The following is a 24,326-nucleotide window of genomic DNA, read 5'->3' on the forward strand; positions in this document are numbered from 1 at the left end:
TAAATCCAAGTACATTGCCCCCAATACCATGCGCCCTAATTTTGCTCACTAACCTTCTATGTGGGACTTTATCAAAAGCTTTCTGAAAGTCCAGGTACACCACATCTACTGGATCTCCCTCGTCCATCTTCAGAGTTACATCCTCAAAAAATTCCAGAAGATGAGTCAAGCATGATTTCCCCTTCATAAATCCATGCTGACTCTGACCTATCCTGTTACTACTATCCAGATGTGCCATAATTTCATCCTTTATAATATACTCCAGCATCTTTCCCACCACTGAGGTCAGACTAACTGGTCTATAATTACCTGCTTTCTCTCTCCCACCTTTCTTAAAAAGTGGTATAACATTAGCCACCCTCCAATCCGCAGGAATTGATCCCGAATCTATCGAACTCTGGAAAATAATCACCAACACATCCACGATTTCTCGAGCCACCTCCTTCAGTACCCTGGGATATAGACCATCAGGCCCCGGGGACTTATCAACCTTCAGACCTAACAGTCTCTCCAACACGAATTCCTGGCATTTATAAATTTCCTTAAGTTCAGATCCTTCAGCCACTGTTACCTCAGGGAGATTGCTTGTGTCTTCCCCAGTGAACACAGATCTGAAGTACCAATTCAATTCTTCTGCCATTTCTTTGTTCCCCGTAATATATTCCCCTGTTTCTGTCTTCAAGGGCCCAATTTTAGTCTTAACCATTTTTTTGCCTTTCACATACCTAAAAAAGCTTTTACTATCCTCCTTTATATTTTTGGCCAGTTTACCTTCGTATCTCATTTTTTTCTCTGGGTATTTCCTGCTTAGTAATCCTTTGTTCTTTAAAAGCTTCCCAGTCCTCCATTTTCCCACTTATCTTTGCTATGTTATACTTTTTCTCTTTTAACTTTATATTTTTCTTAACTTCCTTCGTCAGCCACGGCCACCCATGCCTCCTCCTAGGATCTTTCTTCCTTTTTGGAATGAACTGATCCTGCAACTTCTGCATTATACACAGAAATATCTGCCATTATTCCTCCACTGTCATCCCTGCTAAGGTATTGCACCATTGAACTTTGGCCAGCTCCTCCCTCACAGCTCCATAGTTCCCTTTATTCAACAGAAATATTGTCATTTCCGATTGTACCCTCTCCCTCTCAAATTGCAGATTGAAGCTTATTGTATTATGGTCACTACTTCCCAATGGCTCCTTCACTTCGAGGTCCCTGACCAATTCTGGTTCGTTACACAATACCAGATCCAGAATTGCCTTCTCCCTGGTCGGCTCCAGCGCCAGTTGTTCTAAGAATCCATCTTTGAGGCACTCCACAAAGTCTCTTTCTTGAGGTCCAATACCATCCTGATTCTCCCAGCCTATCTGCATGTTAAAATCCCCCATAACAACTGTAGTAACATCTTTGCGACAGGCCAATTTCAGCTCCTGTTTGAACTTACATCCGACATCCAGACTACTGTTTGGGGGCCTGTAGATGACTCCAAAGAGGGTCTTTTTACCCTTAGTATTTCGCAGCTCTATCCACACTGACTCTACATCCCCTGACTCTAGGTCCCCCCGCGCAAGGGACAGAATATCCTCCCTTACCAACATGGCCACCCCACCCCCTCTGCCCATCAGTCTGTCCTTACGATAGCACGTGTAGTCTTGAATATTCATTTCCCAGGCCCTGTCCACTTGAAGCCACTTCAGTAGAGATCTATTTTGCATTGATGGACAAAGATCTGACTATAACACTGACATCTTTGTAAACAGTAAACCCCCCACAACACAGCCCCCTGAAGCAACTCGCTCACTTGGGTCTAAAGCTTTCACAAATTACTATAAGGACAGATTCATTTGGTTATCCTACAGGGCAAGCAATCCAATCGTGATGTGAAATTGGAGCATTTGGAGGTATTTTTCCAGGGAAGTTAGTTCAGTGTAAAAATTATTCACAAATGGGGAATAGGTGACCCCTTTTAACAAAGGTTGTGTTAATAGGAAGCACTGACAGAGAGCCACTGCTGAGCACATTCCCCAATTAAAGAGAACACCAAGCAAATGACAGGACTCCCCTGAAACAAGGTGGGGGGTGTATCAGAGAATCAGCATGGGGATGAGAGCCTTTATAGAACACCTGTGGATGCATAGGTTACGCACAACCTGCTTTGTCTAGTCTCCCTGTAGAAACACAATGGGAAGGAGGAAATGATGATTGAATATTGGGAAGCAGTCTCCCAGATGTACATCACTCTTGTGAAGGTGAATCATATGACAGGGTGACAACAGCAATTTCAAGAATTTCCTTCACACTGTGGAAGAGTCATACTCCACGCTGCCTGAGTCAGAGCGGGAACTCTCTGCACGCGAGAATCTGCCCAATGAATGAAATGTCAGAAAGAGTATGGGGAGTTAAGTATGAACACACAAGGTCCTGCATTTCACTTTCAGGAACTGGCAAAAACGAGGAAATGAACCCTACCAAATGGGTCCATGTGGTCTCCAATATGTGGAAGATGCCAGGTGGTCAATGAATGACCTTCATGCCACGAATGGAAGTGCCCCCATCTGCTCTAGTCCCAAGGCTCACACCTGACCACTCTCACTGATGCCTGCTGCACCTCCTCCTCACTCAGTCACGGCACGCACCCACCTTCTCTCCACCACTAACAGCTGTGCTATTCACTCAATCCCTCCTGTTCTCTCACTCCAAAAATAAAAATGCCAGTAAAAGGGTGAAAAAGGCCAGGAAGGGTGGCTGAAGACCACGATCACTCCCTGTGGGAATGCGGAGATATCCCTGTCCTTACAACAGAGTAAATTCCATCTCCATCCCTCTGCGACTCTCACAGTAATCCTGCTCCAATGCCAATCACTACACATCACCTCCAATCTCCGGCCAGGACACCACCTCTACCTTGGGCTTGCCACTCCCACCAGCATCTTCCACCAGCTCCATCAGTAGCCAATGAGAGGTGATGGCACAGTGGTATTACCGCTAGAATATTAATCCAGAGAACCAGGTAATTTCTAGGGAGCAAGGTTTGAATCTCACCATGAAAGATGGTAGAATTTGAACTCAATAATAAAAATATTCTGGATTGAAGAGTCTAATGATGACTATGTAATCGCTGTCAATCATTGTAAAAAAACATCTGGTTCACTCATGTCCTTTAAGGAAGGAAATCTGACATTCTTACCTGGTCTGGCCTACATGCGACTCCAGACCCTCAGTAACATGTTATCTTTAACTGCCCTTTGGACAATTAGGAATGATTAATAAATCATGCAACACTCTTATCCCATGAATGAATCAAAAAGCCACTTTCCTGAGCTCTGCAATGCTGCCAGCTGCACACCATATCAGCTCTGATACAGTCATCACACCTCACTACCACTGCACCACAGTCAGCTGAGGGGGTTACACAGAATCATAGAATCCCTACAGTGTAGAAACATGCCATTCAGCCCAATAAGTCCACATTGACTCTTGAAAGAGCATCCCACCCAGACTAGCCCCCCACTTATCCTATCCATGTAACCCTGCACTTACCACGGCTAATCCACCTAATGTACACATCTGTAGATTAGATTAGATTTCCTACAGTGTGGAAACAGGCCCTTTGGCCTAACACCAACCCTCCAAAGAGTAACCCACCCAGACCCATTTCCCTCTGACTAATGCACTAATGCTATGGGCAATTTAGCATGGCCACTTCACCTGACCTGCATATCTTTGGACTGTGGGAGGAAACCCACGCAGACATGCAGAGAATGTGTTAAGTCCACACCCGAGGCTGTAATTGAAATCAGATCCCTCAGACTGTGAGGCAGTAATGCTCACCACTGAGCAGCTGTGCCGTCCAGGCTGAGGGAGTTATGGTCCAGGCTGGTGATACTCGGGAGCGGGCTGCCGGAAGCTAGGCACATGCTCTGCCCCAGCAGGGGGAGGCAGTGTGAGGGACAGCAGAAGGGAATGTGAGAAGCAATGGCTCTCACTACGCAAACGCTGCAGTAGTGAGGCTACGTGATGGGCACCCTGCTGCCTCTGGCATGGGACTGATTGGTCCTTTAGTGGGCAGCTTGTTGTCTGCCATAGAGAGAGCAGGTCCAGCAGTCTCAGGGTTTCCCAGAGAGAGAGACACAGACCTGCACTCCAGTCCTGAGCACTAATGGTTTGAGCAATGAAGGCTGGGTGACAGGCTGAAGGCTGGGTGACAGGCTGGGCCGCGCTCACTGCATGTGCCCTTTCCTCACAGGGAGACAGGGCAGTGCCAGAATACTAAAGCTGAGGAGATTACACCTGCCTCTGACTGCAACAGTATCTGAGGAGATGTGAATGTGCTGAACATTGTGCAATCATCAGCAAACATCCCCACTTCTGATCTAATGAATGAGGGAAGGTCATTGATGAAGCAGCTGAAGACGATTGGGCCGAGGACACTACCCTGAGGAACTCCTGCAGAGATGTCCTGGAGCTGAGGTGACTGACCTACAACAACCACAACCATCTTCCTAAGTGCCAGTATGATTCCAAGTAGTGGAAAGTGTACTCCCCCTCCCACCCAGATACTCTTTGATTCCAGTTTTGCCAGGGCTTCCTGATGCCCTCGCTCATCCCATCTAATATCAGTTGACTCCAAGTATGGTGTTAAGAAGCCTGAGCTAAACCAGTCCATAGATACTGCCTTGATGCCAAGAATGGTCATTCTTGTCTCATTCTCACATTATGTTCAACCTCAGGAGCCCCTCACACCTTCCATTCCAAACTATACTTCTGTTCCCCACCCCCTCACCATCTTACATAGACTGTGTGTCAACTTAATGCCCACACATGCCCAAGTTGTTCTTTCTCATTGAGTTTGTTTTAGTGGAATTACTTTTATGGATTATCTTGGATGGTTTCTTTAGAAGCTTCCCACACTAATACTGACGCAAAGACTTTAAGTCAATTTTTCCAATCCATAATTGTCAGCATTCCCTGCATAGCCACCACGATTGGCTGTGGGTTTACAATTCTGAATGGAATTCCCAAACTGAATATGCTGCATAACTGGATAGTGAGGTGGAATCTTCTGAGGTTACAGGAGCTGAGGAAGATGGTGTGCTGCCTTCAGCCTGATACCCATCTGGTCCCACATAAGAAGCCCCACAGCCAGCCAGCCCACCCTGGGCCCACAGCCAGCCAGCCCACCCTGGGCCTTATTAAAAGCCTTAATTGGTCATTCCACAGCCATTGGACAGTCATTCCCTTCCTCTTACCCCAACCCCAGGCTGAAAACGTTATTGCACCAAACAGAAAAACTCTCAGGTGAGAAACAAATGTGACAGTGTGTCAGTGTGAGGGTCTTTCACCTGCAATTATGAGGGACGGCAATATTGTGGGGGACAGCTTGCCTTCCAGCCATTCCACCGTCCTTCCTTTGCTATCCCTATGCTCTTAAACCCCAGCCTGTGAGATGCTCCCATCCACCCTGCCCTTAACAACACATAGATTATCCCAGGGACAATCCTCAATCCTGGAAACCAGGCAGGGTTATACCAGGATCAGTCACAGTCTCCAGCACCACATTACCAGATTCTGGAGCAGCTGGCTTTCAGTTAAGGTGGGACACTATGTCTTGTGGTCCTGTTGGACAGATGACCAATTGATGTCCTCTCAGATGGCTGTTTGGCAGATGATCCTGCAGATCAGAGTTTCACATGCACACATGAAACACCTGCCCACAGAGGGTACTACCTCTGACCACTATTTCCCAATGTACCCTTTGTCCTGACATTTCTACCCAACCCTCCTCTATTACACAGCACTCGATCATAAATAGTGTTGCTCCTCTATGATTCCACAATGTATTTTTTAAGTGGTCATAAAGACATTCCACAAACTGGGACCATATTCTGTATCCATGTTAATATACTCTCCTATTTGCATGGGATCTTCGTGTGGCACCTTAAAACCAACAAAATACATTGCATCGATTGATTCCCCTTTATCTACTCTACCACAGAATCCCTACAGTGTGGGAGCAGGCGATTTCACCCATACCAACCCTCCAAAGAGCATCCCCACCCACACCCAATCCTCTACCCTATTCCCCGCAATGTTGCCTTTACCATGACTAACCCACCTCGCCTGCACATCCCTGAACACTATGAGCAATTTAGCATGGCCAATTCACCAAACCTGCACATTCCCGAATTGGGGAAATTGAGAAACAAATTTGTAAGGAAATCTCAGCTCCCTGTAAGAATATTAGGGTGGTATTGGTAGGGGATTTTAACTTTCCAAAGATAGACTGGGCCTGCCATAGTGTTAAGGGTTTAGATAAAGAGGAATTTGTTAAATGTGTACAAGACAATTTTCTGATTCAGCATGTGGATGTACCTACTAGAGAAGGTGCAAAACTTGACCTATTCTTGGGAAATAAGGCAGGGCAGGTGACTGGCGTGCCAGTGGGGGAGCACTTTGGGGTCAGTGGTCATAATTCTATTAGATTTAAAATAATGATGGAAATGGATAGACCAGATCTAATCAAAAGCTGATTGGGGGCAGATGTTCGCAGGTAAAGGGACGGCTGGAAAATGGGAAGCCTTCAGAAATGAGAATCCAGAGAAAGTATATTCCTGTTAGGGTGAAAGGAAAGACTGGTAGGTATAGGGAATGCTGGATGATTAAAGAAATTGAGGTGAAAATGTGTTGCTGGAAAAGCGCAGCAGGTCAGGCAGCATCCAAGGAGAAGGAGAATCGATGTTTCGGGCATAAGCCCTTCTTCAGGAATCCTGAAGATTAAAGAAATTGAGGGTTTGGTTAAGAAAAAGAAGGAAGCATATGTCAGGTATAGTCAGGATAGATCAAGTGAAGTAGGAGTATACTTAAGAGGGATATCAGGAGGGCAAAAAGGGGACATGAGATAGCATTGGCAAATAGAATTAAGGAGAATCCAAAGGGTTTTTACAAATACATTAAGGACAAAAGGGTAACTAGGGAGAGAATAGGGCCCCTCAAAGATCAGCAAGGCGGCCTTTGTGTGGAGCTGCAAAAAATGGGGGAGATACTAAATGAGTATTTTGCATCAGTATTTACTGTGGAAAAGGGCATGGAAGATATGCAATGTAGGGAAATAGATGGTGACATCTTCAAAAATGTCCATATAAAGAGGAGGAAGTGCTGGATTTCTTGAAATGCATAAAAGTGGATAAATCCCCAGGACTTGATCAGGTGTACCCTATAACTCTGTGGGAAGCTAGGGAAGTGATTGCTGGGCTTTTTGCTGAGATATTTGTATCATCAATGGTCACAGGTGAGGTGCTGGAAGACTGTAGGTTGGCTAATGTGGTGCCACTGTTTAAGAAGGGCGGTAAAAACAAGCCAGGGAACTATAGACCAGTGGGCCTGACTCAGTGGTGGGCAACTTGTTGGAGGGAATCCCGAGGGACAGGATGTACACATATTTGGAAAGGCAAGGACTGATTAGGGATAGTCAACATGGTTTTATGCGTGAGAAATCATGTCTCACAAACTTGATTGAGTTTTTTGAAGTGACAAAGAGGATTGATGAGGGTAGAACAGTAGATATGATCTATATGGATTTCAGTAAGGCATTCGACAAAGTTCCCCATGGGAGATGGGTTAGCAAGGTTAGATCTCACGGAACACTGGGAGAACTAGCCATTTGGATACAGAACTGGCTCAAAGGTAGAAGACAGAGGGTTGTTTTTCAGACTGGAGGCCTGTGACCAGTGGAGTGCCACAAGGATCAGTGCTGGGTCCTCTACTTTTTGTCATTTACATAAATGATTTGGATGCGAGCATAAGAGGTACAGTTAGTAAGTTTGCAGATGACACCAAAATTGGAGGTGTAGTGGACAGCGAAGAGGGTTACCTCAGATTACAACAGGATCTGGACCAGATGGGCCAATGGGCTGAGAAGTGGCAGATGGATTTTAATTCAGATAAATGCAAAGTGCTGCATTTTTGGGAAAGCAAATCTTAGCAGGACTTATACACTTAATGGTAAGGTCCTAGGGAGTGTTGCTAAACAAAGAGACCTTGGAGTGCAGATTCATAGCTCCTTGAAAGTGGAGTCGCAGGTAGATAGGATAGTGAAGAAGGCATTTGGTATGCTTTCCTTTATTAGTCAGAGTATTGAGTACAGGAGTTAGGAGGTCATGTTGCGGCTGTACAGGACATTGGTTAGGCCAATGTTGGAATATTGCATGCAATTCTGGTCTCCTTCCTATCGGAAAGATGTTGTGAAACTTGAAAGGGTTCAGAAAAGATTTACAAGGATGTTGCCAGGGTTGGAGGATTTGAGCTACAGGGAGAGGCTGAACAGGCTGGGGCTGTTTTCCCTGGAGCGTCGGAGGCTGAGGGGTGACATTATAAAGGTTTACAAAATGAGGGGCATGGATAGGATAAATAGATAAAGTATTTTCCCTGGGGTGGGGGAATCCAGAGCTCGAAGGCATAGGTTTAGAGTGAGAGGGGAAAGATATAAAAGAGACCTAAGGGGCAACATTGTCACGCAGAGGGTGGTACGTGTATGGAATGAGCTGCCAGAGGAACTGGTGGAGGCTGGTACAATTGCAACATTTAAAAGGCATTTGGATGGGTATATGAATAGGAAGGGTTTGGAGGGATATGGGCCGGGTGCTGGCAGGTGGGACTAGATTGGGTTGGGATATCTGGTCGGCATGGACGGGTTGGACCGAAGGGTCGGTTTCCGTACTGTACATCTCTACGACTCTATGATTCTCTGGACTGTGGGAGGAAACCGGAGCACCCGGAGGAAGCCCACACAGACATGGGGAGAACATGCAAACTCCACACAGACAGTAGCCCGAGAGAGGAATTGAACCCCGGGTCCCTGGCACTGTGAGGCAGCAGTGCTAACCAATGAGCCATCATGCTGCCCAAAATCACACTCTGAAAGCTATTGTAATCCTAATACAAACAAGGAACAAGATGAGGCTAGTCAGCCCTTCCAACCTACTCTGCTAATCAACAAAATCACGGCTGGTCAGAATTTAATCTCAACTCTGCATTCCCTGAGAATCTTTCATCTCCTTGGAAATCAAGAATATATCTCTCTCTGCTTGGAAAATATTTAAACATTCTGCATCTATTGCCTTTTTAGGAAGGGGATTTCAAAAACACTAAACCATCTAACAGAAGATATGTTCCCTCATCTGTCATAAATGGACCACTTTATTTTTAAAATGCTGCCCTCATTCTAGACTCGCCCACCAGGGGAAACATCCTCTCCACATCCACCCGATGAAGACTTCTCAGGATCTTATATCTTTCAATTAAGTCGCTTTGGATTCTTCTAAATGTCAAAGAATACAGGCCCAGCCTGTCCAGTCATTCCTCACAAAGCAACCCACTTATTCCAAGTATTAGTCTCATAAACCTTCCCTGAAGTACTTCCAACACACTAACATCCTTCTGTAAGGATGGTGACCAGTGGCGTGAACAGTACTCCAGATACAGTCTCACCAAACCCTACACAACTGAAGCATAACCTCCCTACTCTTGCAATTAAAATAACATTCTATGTGCTTTCCTGATTATTTTCTGCACCTGGGAGAAAGTGAGGCCTGTAGATGTTGGGGATCAGAGTCGAGAACGTGGTGCTGGAAAAGCATAGCCAGTCAGACAGCATCAGAGGGGCAGGAGAATCAACATTTTGAGCATTGGCTCTTCATCAGGAATCAAGCTTATGCTTGAAACGTCGACTCTCCTGCCCCTCTGATGCTGTCTGACTGGCTATGCTTTTCCAGCACCTCTATTTCCTGTACCTGCAGACTAACCTTCATTAGGACACTCTGATCTGTTTATTTTCAGAGTTCTGCAAACTCTCCATTTGGAGGATATGCTTTAAGTCGTTCTGCCAATTTCACACTTCCCCTCACTGTACTTCGTTGCCAGATATTTGCTTAATCACTGAACCTATCAATATCCCTTTGTAGGCTCCTTACATCCTCTTCAGAACTCACTACCTGTCTGTGTTATCAGCAAATTTAGCTCCTAAACTTTTAATCTATTCATCCAAATCATTTATCCAAATTGTAAAGTGTGAAGGTCTGGCACTGACCCCGTGGCACACTATTCGTTAAGTCCTGCCAACCTGAAAAAGACCCATTTATTCCAACTCTCTGCATCCTGCTCACTAGCTGATCTGTCACCCCCTGCACCATGAGCTTTTACATTCCACAGTAACCTTTGATGTGGCTCCATATCAAATGCCTTCTAGAAAACCTGCTTTTTGCCTCCCACCTTTTTTGAATAAAGGAATTGCATTAAAAGTAATAGATTTGTCAAACACAATTTTCCTTTCAGAAAAGCTCGCTGTGTTTGATAGTCATCCGATGCTCTAAGTGCATCGTTAACGGTTTTCAGCCTGTTTTTGATGTTCACGTTGACTGGCCTGCCTTACTCTTCTCAGTGATCGCAATCTGCTTGGGAACAGTCTAGAATCAAGCAACTGGGAAGGATCACAACCAGAGCATTCACTATCTCTGCTAAAGGATCTTTTAAAAACTCAGGTTGGGGCTTTCAGCACCAGACTCCTTTATAATCGAAGGGGGCATTCCTCAACCCTCAACTCTCAACCTGACACAGGGAATGATGTAGTCAAAAGGTGTAGTGCTGGAAAATCACAGCCAGACCGACAGCATCCCAGGAGCAGGAGAGTCAATGTTTTAAGCATAAACTCTTCATCAGGAATGAGGGGGTAAGGGGGCTGAGAGATAAATGGGACCATGTACCACCACCCACTCTCCCTGCCCTGCCCCAGCTCAGGGTCACACTCTCAGACAGTGACCACAACTGCCTCATATTTACCATAACCTTGGAGAGGGAAAGGAGCAGCTACCGAGGGAAGATATTTAATTGGGGAAAAGGAAATTATGATGTTATCAGATAGGAGTTGGGAAGTACATACTGGGAGCAATTGTTCCACAGAAAGGGCACAGCAGACATGTGGAGACTATTTAAGGAGCAGTTCTTGCGAGTGACGCACAAATTTGTTCCTCTGTGACAGGTAAGAAGATTAATGAACCTTGGATGATGAGAACAGAGGAACTTCTCGTCAAAAGGAAGAAGGCAGCTTATGTAAGGTGGAGGACGCAACGATCTAGCACAGCTTTAGAGGATTACAGGCTTGCTAGAAAGGAGCTCAGAAATGGACTGAGGAGAGCCAGGAGGGGCCATGAAAAAGACTTGGCAAGAAGGATTAGGGAGAACCCAAAGGTATTTTACTCATATGGGAGGAATAAGACAATGATCAGAGAGAAGGTACGGCCGGTCAGGGATAGCGGAGGGAACTTGTGCGTGGAGTATGAGCAGATAGGGGAAGCCCAAAATGAGTTTTTTGCTTCAGTTTTCACGAAGGAAAGCGACCTTATTGTGAATGAGAACTTCGAGGAGGTGGGAAAGAGGCTTGAATAGATCAAGATTGATGAAGTTGATGTGCTGGAAATGTTGGCAAACATTAATATTGATATGTCCCCACGGCCAGACCAGATGTATCCTAGGCTGCTCCAGGAAGTGAGAAAGAAGGTTGCTAAACTGCTGGTGAGGATCTTTACCTCCTCACTCTCCATGAGAATTGGAAGGAGGTCAATGATGTTCCTTGTTTCAAGAAGGGGAATAGGGAAATCCCTGGCAATTACAGACCAGTCAGTCTTAAGTCTTTTTTTTTTGAGTGGGAGCAGCGGCCGAGTAAAGGCGAACCCGGGAGACTACAGCTAAGGTAAAACAGTTTGTTTCAAAATTACTTACCTGTAGCGGGCAGCGGTGTTTTTTATTCTCTCTTCACAAAAAGAGCGGGAGCAGCAGAGGAAGTGACGGCAAACAGAGGGGCAGCCGGGAAGGAGAACTGTGAGTATAAATACTCACCCTTTAATCACCAATGGTCATTTGAGTGGGAGCAGCGGAAGTGAGGTTGGAGCGCATAGCTGGGCGGGAAGGTAAGTGATTAGTATTTGAGTGGGTGTGTTCTAGACCCCAGGTCCTACTTCCGTAGGGCCTCCCTCCCTCCCACCCTCCTCCTCTAACATAACTTTAAAGTCCACAGGTAAGTGACTCAGTGTTATTGACTCAGTGTTCTTGTTTTTGGAGAAAGTGTACAGTCATGGCAGCGCAGGCGGTGAAATGTTCCTCCTGCAGGATGTTTGAGGTAGGGGTGACCACCGATACTCCTGCCGACTTCATCTGCAGGAAATGCAGTCAGATCCTGATCCTCACCGAACGAGTTAGGGAACTGGAACTGGAGTTGGATGAACTGAGGATTATTCGAGAGGCTGAGAGGGTGATTGATAGAAGCTACAGGGACATAGTTACGCCGGAGAACAGAGGTAGCTGGGTAACAGTTAGAGGTGGGAAGGGGAAGAAGCAGGCAGTGCAGGGTTCCCCTGTGGTCGTTCCCCTAAAAAATAAATATACAGCTTTGGAAACTGTTGGGGGGGACAGCGTTGCAGGTGTAAGCTGCAGTGAAGGGGTCTGTGGCTCTGAGACTCAGAAGGGAAAGGGGGAGAGGAGGAGAGCGCTAGTTATAGGGGACTCTCTAGTTAGAGGGACGGACAGGCAGTTCTGTGGACATGGGCGAGACTCACGGATGGTTTGTTGCCTCCCGGGTGCTAGGGTACGAGACGTCTCAGACCGTGTCTTCAGAATCCTTAAGGGGGAGGGTGTGCAGCCAGAAGTCGTGGTGCACATTGGCACCAACGACATAGGTAGGAAGAGGGGTGGGGAGGTCATTCAAGAGCTCAAGGAGTTAGGCTGGAAGCTAAAAGCTAGGACAGACAGAGTCGTCATCTCTGGGTTGTTGCCGGTGCCACGTGTCAGTGAGGCAAAGAATAGGGAGAGAGTGCAGTTGAACACGTGGCTGCAAGGATGGTGTAGGAGGGAGGGCTTCAGATATTTGGACAATTGGACTGCATTCTGGGGAAGGTGGGACCTCTACAAACAGGACGGGTTGCACCTGAACCAGAAGGGCACCAATATCCTGGGGGGTAGGTTTGCTAGCACTCTTCGGGGGGGTTTAAACTAATTTGGCAGGGGGATGGGATCCGGACTTGTAGTCCAGCAAGTAGGTTAGCTGTTTGTCAGGATGCCCAAGACTGTAGGGAGGCTGTGGAGAAGGTAGCACTGACAGGGACTACTTGCGGACACAGAGATGGGCTCAAGTGCGTATACTTCAACGCAAGGAGTATCAGAAATAAGGTGGGTGAACTTAAGGCGTGGATCGGTACCTGGGACTACGATGTTGTGGCCATCACGGAAACGTGGATAGATGTGGGACAGGAATGGCTGTTGGAGGTTCCTGGTTACAGGTGTTTCAGTAAGATTAGGGAGGGTGGGAAAAAAGGAGGGGGGGGTGGCATTGCTAATTAGAAATGGTATAACGGCTGCAGAAAGGAAGTTTGAGGGGGATCTGCCTCTGGAGGTAGTATGGGCTGAAGTCAGAAATAGGAAAGGTGCAGTCACCTTGTTGGGTGTTTACTATAGGCCCCCCAATAGCAGCAGAGATGTGGAGAAACAGATTGGGAAACAGATTTTGGAAAGGTGCAGAAGCCACAGGGTCGTAGTCATGGGCGACTTCAACTTCCCAAATATTGATTGGAAGCTCTTTAGATCAAGTAGATTGGATGGGGCGGTGTTTGTGCAGTGTGTCCAGGAAGCTTTTCTAACGCAGTATGTAGATTGTCCAACCAGAGGGGAGGCCATATTGGATTTGGTACTCGGTAATGAACCGGGACAAGTGGTGGGCTTGTTAGTGGGTGAACATTTTGGTGATGGTGACCACAATTCTGTGACTTTCACCTTGGTTATGGAGAGAGATAGGTGCGCACAACAAGGTAGATTTTATAATTGGGGGAAGGGAAATTACGATGCTGTAAGGCAGGATTTGAGGAGCATACGTTGGGAGCATAGGCTGTCAGGGAAGGATGTGGTGGAAATGTGGAACTTTTTCAAAGAGCAGATACGACGTGTCCATGATATGTATGTACCTATCAGGCAGGAAAGAAATGGTCGTGTGAGGGAGCCTTGGTTGACGAGAGAGGTTGAATGTCTGGTAAAGAGGAAGAAGGAGGCTTACATAAGGTTGAGGAAACAGGATTCAGACAGAGCAGTGGAGGGATACAGGATAGCCAGAAGGGACCTGAAGAAAGGGATTAGGAGAGCTAAGAGAGGGCATGAAAAATCGTTGGCGGATAGGATCAAGGATAACCCCAAGGCATTTTATGCGTATGTGAGAAACCTGGGAATGACGAGAACGAGGGTAGGTCCGATCAAGGACAGTAGTGGGAGACTGTGTATTGAGTCGGAAGAGATAGGAGAGGTCTTGAACAAGTACTTCTCTTCAGTATTTACGAACGAGAGGGACCGTATTGTAGAAGAGGAGAGTGTGAAATGGACTGGTAAGCTAGAAGAGATACCTGTTAGGAAGGAAGATGTGTTGGACATTTTGAACAACTTGAGGATAGACAAGTCCCCCGGGCCTGACGGGATATATCCTAGGATTATGTGGGAAGCAAGAGAGGAAATTGCAGTACCGTTGGCAATGATCTTCTCGTCTTCACTGGCAACGGGGGTGGTACCAGGGGACTGGAGAGTAACGAATGTTGTGCCCCTGTTCAAAAAAGGGAATAGGGATAACCCCGGGAATTACAGGCCTGTTAGTCTTACTTCTGTGGTAGGCAAAGTAATGGAAAGGGTACTGAGGGATAGGATTTATGAGTATCTGGAAAGACACTGCTTGATTAGGGACAGCCAGCACGGATTTGTGAAGGGTAGGTCTTGCCTTACAAGTCTTATTGAATTCTTCGAGGAGGTGACCAAGCATGTGGATGAGGGAAGAGCAGTGGATGTAGTGTACATGGATTTTAGTAAGGCATTTGATAAGGTTCCCCATGGTAGGCTTATGCGGAAAGTCAGGAGGCATGGGATAGAGGGAAATTTGGCCAATTGGATAGAAAACTGGCTAACCGGTCGAAGGCAGAGAGTGGTGGTAGATGGTAAATATTCAGCCTGGAGCCCAGTTACAAGTGGAGATCCGCAGGGATCAGTTCTGGGTCCTCTGCTGTTTGTAATTTTTATTAATGACTTAGATGAGGGAGTCGAAGGGTGGGTCAGTAAATTTGCAGATGATACGAAGATAGGTGGAGTTGTGGATAGTGAGGAGGGCAGTTGTCGGCTGCAGAGGGACTTAGATATGATGCAGAGCTGGGCTGAGGAGTGGCAGATGGAGTTCAACCCTGCCAAGTGTGAGGTTGTCCATTTTGGAAGAACAAATAAGAATGCGGAATACAGGGTTAATGGTAGGGTTCTTAGTCAGGTGGAGGAACAGAGGGATCTTGGGGTCTATGTACATAGATCTTTGAAGGTTGCCACTCAGGTGGATAGAGTTTGTAAGAAGGCCTATGGAGTATTATCGTTCATTAGCAGAGGGATTGAATTCAAGAGTCGTGAAGTGATGTTGCAGCTGTACAGGACTTTGGTTAGGCCACAGTTGGAGTACTGTGTGCAGTTCTGGTCGACTCACTTTAGGAAAGATGTGGAAGCTTTGGAGAGGGTGCAGAGAAGATTTACCAGGATGTTGCCTGGAATGGAGAGGAAGTCGTACGAGGATAGGTTGAGAGTTCTCGGCCTTTTCTCGTTGGAACGGCGAAGGATGAGGGGTGACTTGATAGAGGTTTATAAGATGATCAGAGGAATAGATAGAGTAGACAGTCAGAAACTTTTTCCCCGGGTACAACAGAGTGTTACAAGGGGACATAAATTTAAGGTGAAGGGTGGAAGGTATAGGGGAGATGTCAGGGGTGGGTTCTTTACCCAGAGAGTGGTAGGGGCATGGAATGCGCTGCCCGTGGGAGTGGTAGAGTCGGAATCATTGGCGACCTTTAAGCGGCATTTGGATAGGTACATGGATGGGTACTTAATCTAGGTTAGAAGTTCGGCACAACATTGTGGGCCGAAGGGCCTGTTCTGTGCTGTATTGTTCTATGTTCTATGTTCTAAGTCTGTCAGCAAAGTTTTGGAAAGAAGTCTGAGGGTAGGATTTATGACTACTTGGAAAAGCATAGCATGATTAAAGGCTTTGTGAGGGGCAGGTCATGCCTCACAAATCTTATTGAGTTCTTTGAGGAGGTGACAAGACAGGTCAACAAAGGTCAAGCAGTGGATGTTGTGTATATGGACTTCAGCAAGGCATTTGATTGGGGTCCCCATGGTCGGCTCATTCATAAAGTGAGGAAGTATTGGATACAGGGAAATTTGGCAATCTGGATTCAGAATTGGTTGGCTGACAGAAGGCAGAGAGTGGTTATAGATGGAAAGTATTCTGCCTAGAGGTCAGTGTTGAGTCGGGTCCCGCAGCGTTCTGTACTTGGGCCTCTGCTCTTTGTAGTTTTTATAAATGACTTGGATGAGGAGGTTGAGGGGTAGGTTAGTAAATTTGCCAATGACACAAAGGTTGGAGATGTCATTGATAGTATAGAGGGCTACTGCAGGCTGCAGTGTGACATAGACAGGATGCAGAGCTGGGCTGAGAAATGGCAGATGGAGTTCAACCTGAATAAATGCGAAGTGATGCATTTTGGAAGGTCGAACTTGAATGCGGACTATAGGATTAAAGATAGGATTCTCGGTAGTGTGGAGGAACAGCGGGATCTGGGTGTTCAAATGCATAGATCCCTCAAAGTTGCCACCCAAGTGGATAGGATTGTTAAGAAAGCATATGGTGTTTTGGCTTTCATTAACAGGGGGATCGAGTTTAAGAGCCGCGAGGTTTTGCTGCAGCTCTACAAGTCCCTGGTGAGACCACACTTGGAATATTGTGTCCAGTTCTGGTTGCCCTACTATAGGAAAGATACAGAGGCTTTGGAGAGGGTGCAAAGAAGGTTTACCAGGATGCTGCCTGGACTGGAGGGCGTGTCTTATGAAGAGAGGGTGACTAAGCTCGGACTCTTCTCGCTGGAGAGAAGGAGGAAGAGAGGAGACCTGATCGAGGTATACAAGGTAATGAGAGGAATGGATAGAGTCAATAGCCAGAGACTTTACCCCAGGGCAGGATTGACTGGGACGAGGGGTCATAGTTTTAAGGCGTTAGGAGGAAGGTATAGAGGAGATGTCACAGATAGGTTCTTTACGCAGAGAGTTGAGAATGCATGGAACGTGTTGTCAGCTGTGGTGGTGGAAGCAGAGTCATTTGGGATATTTAAGCGATTGCTAGACATGTACATGGATAGCAATGAATTGAGGGGTGAGTAGGTTAGGTTATTTTATTTTAGATTAGGATTAATCCTCGGTACAACACCGTGGGCTGAAGGGCCTGATCTGTGCTGTATTTTTCTATGTGTTATGTTCTCCCTGCCCTGCTCCAGCTCAGGGCTACACTCTCCCTGCCCTGCCCCAGCTCAGGGCTACACTCTCCCTGCCCTGCGAAGGACCCTTGCTGTTCTTCATCGTGAGAAAAATCCACACATTCAACAAGTGTTTTTTTTTTGCAGCCTATCTGACATCAAGGAATGCAAGTTTTCACGGACTTGCCTCCAAACTTGGGATTCCTCGATCATTCCAGAACTTTCTCCCAGCCTCCAGAACTGCTCTTAAACCATTAGCCACACGGTCGCTACAGCCACCATCGGCACGGCAAATGATGACATCACTTCCTGCCCCCACCACCCGACAGACCCCGGCCATCGATGACTATACCATCTCCACAATCGCCACCAAGACAACCATGACCAAAACCACGGTGAAATCCACCCCCAAGCCACTTTCAACCCCATCGATGTCACTCACCAGCGTACCACTGGCAAACAAGCAGCTAACCTCGAACGTCACATGGAATACCACTTCTGCCCCTGCAGATGCCACCAAATGCACCACTTCTGCACCAGCCCCCGACCCACTTTTTGTGTGTCACTTCCTTTGGTGATATCACTCACTATACTATGACCACACCCACTCCAGAGACAGCATCTGCCCCCACTCCCAATTCCAGCCCCGAGCTCCCAAACCTGCCGTATTTTCACCATTCCCCCAGACCTCCTCCCTCACTGAGGATGAATGTAGTCCTCAGTAAAGGCCTCACATTCATCCCCCTATGCTCCCACATCAACAAATCCATATATGTTGCAACACTGAACTTTTCTTCCACCACCTCTGTACTTACTTTTTCCATCAGGACTCCCGCTCACCCTCAGACGACCCCTTCTCCCACCTCCAACATACTCCATTCATTTGGATACCCTGTGCTGGCATGTTCCCTCCCTCAATCTCTTTATTTCCAACTACTGGTCAGCACGGTAGCACAGTGGTTAGCAGTGCTGCCTCACAGCACCAGGGACCCGGGTTCAATTCCTGCCTTGGGACATTGTCTGCATCTTCTGCATGGGTTTCCTCCAGGTGCTCCGGGTTACCTCCCACAGTCCAAAGATGTGCAGATTAGATTAATTGACCTTGCTAAATTGCCTGTAGTGTTAGGTGAAGAGGTAAATTTGGGGAATGGGTCTAGGTGGGTTGCTCTTCGGAGGGTTGGTGTGGACTTGTTGGGCCATGCTGTAGAGAATCTAATCGACTGCCATGACATTGACTGCCCCAACCTGTCCAACCCCCTCACCCACTCCAACCTCTCACTCTTGAAACGTGCAGCCCTCTACTCCACCCCAACCTCACTATCAAACGAGTGGGGGAGTGGGGCGAACTGGTAGTTTGGCACACCAACCTCTACACCGTTGAAGCCAGGTGCAAAATTGCAAACATTGTAATGTCCCTTCAACCACAACCTCACCTCCCATCACCAAACCATCACCTCCCAGACCATCCAAACCCTCATCACTTCAGGAGCTCTCCCTCCACACCCCCATCACCTCAGGGGTTCTCCTATCCATAGCCTCCATCTCAGTCTGGGAACCCCACACTTCCCGGTTCTACCTCTTACCCAAAATTCACAAACCTGACTGCATCGGTCAACCCATTGTCTCCACCTGTTCTTGCTTCACCGAACCCCTCTCTGCATACCTTGACTCTGCATCCCTCTTAGTCCAGGAGCTCCCCACATACATTCGGGACACCACTTACACCCTCCACCTCCTCCGTGACTTTTGGTTTCTTGGGCCCCAATGCCTCATCTTCACCATGGACATCCAGTCCCTGTACACATCTGTCCGCCACAACAAAGGCCTCCAAGCACTCCGTTTCTTTCTCTTCTGCCGTCCCAACCAGTACCCTTCCACCGACACCCTCATCCGCCTGGCTGAACTGGTCCTCACTCTCAACAATTTCTTCTTTGAATCCTCTCACTTCCTTCAGATAAAAGGAGTAGCCATGGGCCCCAGCTATGCCTGTCTCTTTGTCAGGTATGTGGAACAGTCCATCTTCCGCAGTTACACCGGTACCATTCTTTATCTTTTCCTCCGCTACATCAATGACTGCATCACCGCCACCTTGTGCTCCCACAAGGAGGTTGAACAGTTTATCTACTTCACCAACACCTTCCACCCTGACCTCAAATACACCCGCCCATCTTGAACACCCCCCCCCCCACCCTCCTTTTCCTGGACCTCTCTGTCACCATTTCCGGCAACTGACTCAACACTGACATCTACGTCAAATCCACCGACTCCCACAGTTACCTGGGATACACCTCCGCCCACTCCCCCTCCAATAAAAACACTATTCCTTGCTCCCACTTCCTCCACCTCTGCCGCATCTACTCCCAGGAGGAGCAACTCCACTCCAGAACATGGAGGTGTGGTCGCAGGTTTTACACTCCAGATAGCCTCATACTTCAAGGACCACAATTTTCCCATTCCACATGGTCAACGATGCCCTCCAGTGAATCTCCTCCACTTCCCTCACCTCCGCCCTTGAACCCCACCTCTCCAATCGCAACAAGGACAGAACCCCCCCTGGTCGTCACCTTCCACCCCTTCAACTTTTGGATGCAATGCACCATCCACCGCCATTTCTGCCACCTAGTCAGACCCCACCACCAGAGATATATTTGCCTCCCCATATCTGTATTCCGCAGAGACCATTGTCTCCATGGCTCCCTCGTTAGGTCCGCACCCCCCACCAACTCACCTTCCACTCCCTGCACCTTCCCCTGCCACAGCAAGAGGTATTACTCCTGCACCCACACCTCCCCCCTCACTCCATCCAAGGTCCCAAAGGATCCTTCCACATCAGAGAAAGATTTACCTGCACTTCCACTCACATCATCTACTGTGTCTGTTACCGTCAATGTGGTCTCCTCTGCATTGGGGAGACAGGACGCCAACTTGTGGAACATTTCAGAGAACATCTCCAGGACACACACACTAAACAACCCCACTGCCCTTTGGCTGAACACTTAACTCCTCCTCCCACTCTGCCAAGGACATTCAAGTCTAAACCACCCGACAATTGGAGGAAGAAAGCCTCATATTCTACCTTGTGACCCTCCAACCACATGGAATCAATGACGATTTCACCAGTTTCCTCATCTCCCCCCCCCCCCCCAACCTTATCCCATCACCACCCCACCTTCATCTATCGCACTCACTCTACCTTCCCCCAGCCCCACCCGGTCCCATTTATCTCTCAGCCTCCTTGCCTGCCTGCCCCCTCCATCCCCCCGCCCCAGCTTTTCCTGATGTAGAGCTTTTACTCGAAACGTTGACTCTCCTGCTCCTCGGATGCTGCCTGACCCGCTGCACTTTTCCACCACCACACTCTCGACTCTGATCTCCAGCATCTGCAGTCCTCACTTTCTCCACAGGGACTGATATAACCGACAAGGGGCTTACAACATTTAAAGAAACGCTCAATGATCCATGGAGACAGGTTTACTGAATAAGGCAGCACAGCACTGCGCAACTGCTCCCTGTAATCGGTGACCATTTGAGGAGCTGATTAAATGTTCAAGTTTCCATCAGTTCGTCACAGCTAGTTAATCACTGAACGCAGAAAATAACTGGAATGTCTGTTAGATTACAATCCTCCTAAATTGTCAGACAAGTTTGTGCACACAAAATGCTTCACTGACAAAACAGGCTTATCACAATTAGAAGCAGATTTTTCAACATTTAACAAAAAATAAAGACAGAATAGTATTTGGCATAAAGATTGTTCATCTAGTACAGAATGATACAGAGTCTAACATGTTGGTGTAGTTCCTTTCATGAACATGCAAATTGGGAGCAGACATAGGCCATTCAGCCCCTCAAGACCTGCTAGCATTCAATAATACTCATGGCTGATCTGTTTGTGAATCTGCTCCAGGAATCTTTGATTCCCTTGACTAACAAGAATCTAATTATGTCTACCTTAAACATATCCTTTCCACAGACACATTACCAAGACCGTTCAGGATCGTATACAGCTTCCTCTGCATATAACAATTCTGAGATTCTGTGACTTTGATCAAGTCACTCCTTGCTCTTCTAAACTCCAGCAGAACCAAGCCCAGTCTGTCTAACCTTTCCACATAAGACAACACATTAATTCCAGGGATCAATGCAGTAAATCTCCTCTCCAAACAATTGACATTATTCCTTAAATAAGGAGACCAAAAACTGCGTATAATATTTGAGATGTGGTCTCACCAATGCCCTGTACAACTGAATCATAAAATTCTCAGTTTTATGTTCAATTCCTTGAATAACATATAGCATCTATTAACCTTCTTAACTACTTCTTATGCCTGCACACTAACATTGTGATTCACTCATCACAAAAGTCCCTCTGCACCTCAGAATTCTGCAGTCATTCTCTGTTTAGATAATACCCTGGTTTTTATAAAGTTATCCAATTATCCACTTTCTCGAGTACCACAATTTCCTTGCCTCCATATATTTCTCCAATTCTCATTTGGATGTTAGTGCTGTACCTGCCCTTTCACACGATGACAACTCACTTCATTAAAAAGGTTCCACTCCAGTTCTTTTACAATCACCTTAAACCTGTTCCCCCGGGTTACTGAGACCCTCCTACCATGAGAAACAGTTTCTTCTTACTTATTCAATTAAAACCATCTACTGAATTCATATTTTGTAGTCAGTGCAATTTCTTTGAGCAGTATTTTATTGTGTCAATCAGGGACAGAATATTTTAGATCTTAAATTTGTAATGAGACAGGATTAATTAATGACCTCACAGTAAAAGAGACTTTCGGTAATAGTGATCATAACAATGGAATTGCATATCCAGTTTAAAGTTAAGAAGTTTTGAGTTGGATTTAAGTTTCATTTAAAAGGCAATTACAGGGCACAGCTGAGTTGAACTTACAAAGTGGAGCAGTGGAAGCCGCTTAATGAGATAGTCTATAATCCCAAAGATATGTTACTTTAAAAAGAAAGGTTTGAGAAGAATGTATCATCCATAGCTTATTAATAACATTAAGATTAATATTAGATTAAAAGAAAAACTGTACAATATTGCAAAGAGGAGTGTCAAGTCAAAATATTGGGTGGAACTTGGAAACCAGCAAAGATTGACTAAAAGTAAAAATCTAATTTAAGATAAAGTGGAAATATAAAAGCATTTAAAAGGAAAAGTACAGCAAATGTAAGAATTGATCCTTTAGAGCCTAGGGAATCAATAATTGGGAAAAAAGGACAATAATAATGTTGAACAAGTGATCCACAACAGCCTCCGGTGCAGGAGACATCAACAATCCCAAACATACTCAAAAACCAAGAGGTAAAAGGGAGGCTCAAACTCAAAGCAACCACAATTCTGAGGGGGAAAACAATTGATAAATGATTGAAATGGAGATCGGATAATTCAGGTTCCGACGGGCTGTGCCCAGTGTTTATTAAAGAAATGGCTGCATTTATGATGGTGCTGGTTTCAAATTTCCAATGTCACACTTAACTCGCTTACCCCAGGAATTATCTATTGGGAAAGGTTGGGCAAGTTGAAGAGTTCTGGAAAATGAGAGGTTGGAGATCTTATTGATCCTGAGAGAATGTAATAGGGTGGATACAGAGGCCATGTTCCTCCTGATGGGACAGTCCAGAAATATGGACCAAAAATTAAAGTTGTCCCATTGAAGACAGAGACAAAGAGATTCTTGTTGAATTTTATTCCAGAGAGAGGGAGAAGAGGGGGAAGGGGAGGAGAGGGGGAAGGGGAGGAGAGGGGGAAGGGGAGGAGAGGGGGAAGGGGAGGAGAGGGGGAAGGGGAGGAGAGGGGGAAGGGGAGGAGAGGGGGAAGGGGAGGAGAGGGGGAAGGGGAGGAGAGGGGGAAGGGGAGGAGAGGGGGAAGGGGACGAAGGAGAGAAGATGGGGGGGGGGAGGGAGAGGAGAGAAGAGGGAGGCAGGAGAGAAGGGTGGAGGAGAGAAGGGGGCTAGAGAGAGGGAGAGAGAGAGAGAGAGAGAGAGAGAGAGAGAGAGAGAGAGAGAGAGAGAGAGAGAAGAGGGAAAAGGAAGAGAGGAGAAAGTGAGAAAAGAGAGAGAGAGAGAGAGAGAGAGAGAGAGAGAGAGAGAGAGAGAGAAAGAAAGAAAGAGCAAGACATGTGCTGTCTGGGTCATTAAATATATTTAGGAGTGATTTAGACAGAATTGTGATGGACAAGGTACTTGTCAAGGGTTTGAGGTAAGAGGGGGGATAACAGACAAGCAAGTGGGGTTGGGGCCAAAATGAGACCAGTCCTGTTGTTATTAAACAATGGACAGGTTCAGCAAGCTGAATGGCCAATTCTGCTCTGACCTCTCTGATTACTTACTCAGCAACCTGGACCCTACAGTCTGGAATTCCCACCCTCCACCTCTCAGTTACTCTGAAATATTACTTACTAAACCTCTTCCACCAAACTTTTGGGTTCCTCCTCATGTGGTTCTGTCTCAATTTTATTTTCTAACATCCTTTTAATGTACCTTGGCACAGCTTTACCACACTCAAAGAACTGTATAAATGTAAGTTGTTGGTGCCACGCGTCACACTTTGTATTTTTGATTTGTAAATAAAAATGAGGAACAGACGTTTTTTGGGGGTTTATTGATAAAATGTTAAAACAGACAGCAAGAGTTGAAGAGTGTGGTGCTGGAAAAACACAGCCAGTAAGGCAGCATCCAAGGAGCAGAAGATGAAGAGCTGAATTGTCTGCTCCTCAGATGCTGCCTGACTGGCTGTGCTTTTCCAGCACCACGCTCTTCGACTCTGTTCTCCAGGATTTGCAGTCTCACATTCTTCTAGTAGAATGTAAGAATGCCTTTTTAATCATTGTGCAGGCCCCCTCATTGGTTACTTGAATGGTGCTGTGCTAAAATAAATATTTACACAGCAATGTACATTTACCTGAGCAGCATATGCATTACCATCTCAAACAATGTTAATTTCTTTATGAG

General features: G+C 46.5%; 2 protein-coding genes across 2 annotated transcripts in view; one reads left to right on the forward strand and one right to left on the reverse strand.

The window, feature by feature from the left end:
* The window catches only part of slc16a4 (solute carrier family 16 member 4), a 108,602-nt gene that overhangs the window by 78,097 nt on the left and 6,179 nt on the right, over window positions 1-24,326 (reverse strand). The gene's annotated exons all lie outside the window — the stretch shown is intronic.
* Window positions 12,116-13,036, forward strand: LOC148145064 (uncharacterized). Its single transcript, XM_087973801.1, has one exon. The coding sequence runs from the start codon at window positions 12,119-12,121 to the stop codon at window positions 13,034-13,036; it is 918 nt and encodes a 305-aa protein (XP_087829927.1). The 5' UTR covers window positions 12,116-12,118.

The sequence above is a fragment of the Chiloscyllium plagiosum genome, unplaced genomic scaffold (genome assembly GCF_037043375.1).
Source record: "Chiloscyllium plagiosum isolate Xiang-an unplaced genomic scaffold, Cpla_swu_hap1 HiC_scaffold_26, whole genome shotgun sequence".
NCBI classification, from domain to species: Eukaryota; Metazoa; Chordata; class Chondrichthyes; order Orectolobiformes; family Hemiscylliidae; genus Chiloscyllium; species Chiloscyllium plagiosum.

Excerpts from the sequence above, each read along its gene's own strand:
- LOC148145064 (XM_087973801.1), top strand. The coding sequence starts at position 12,119 with ATGGCAGCGCAGGCGGTGAAATGTTCCTCCTGCAGGATGTTTGAGGTA.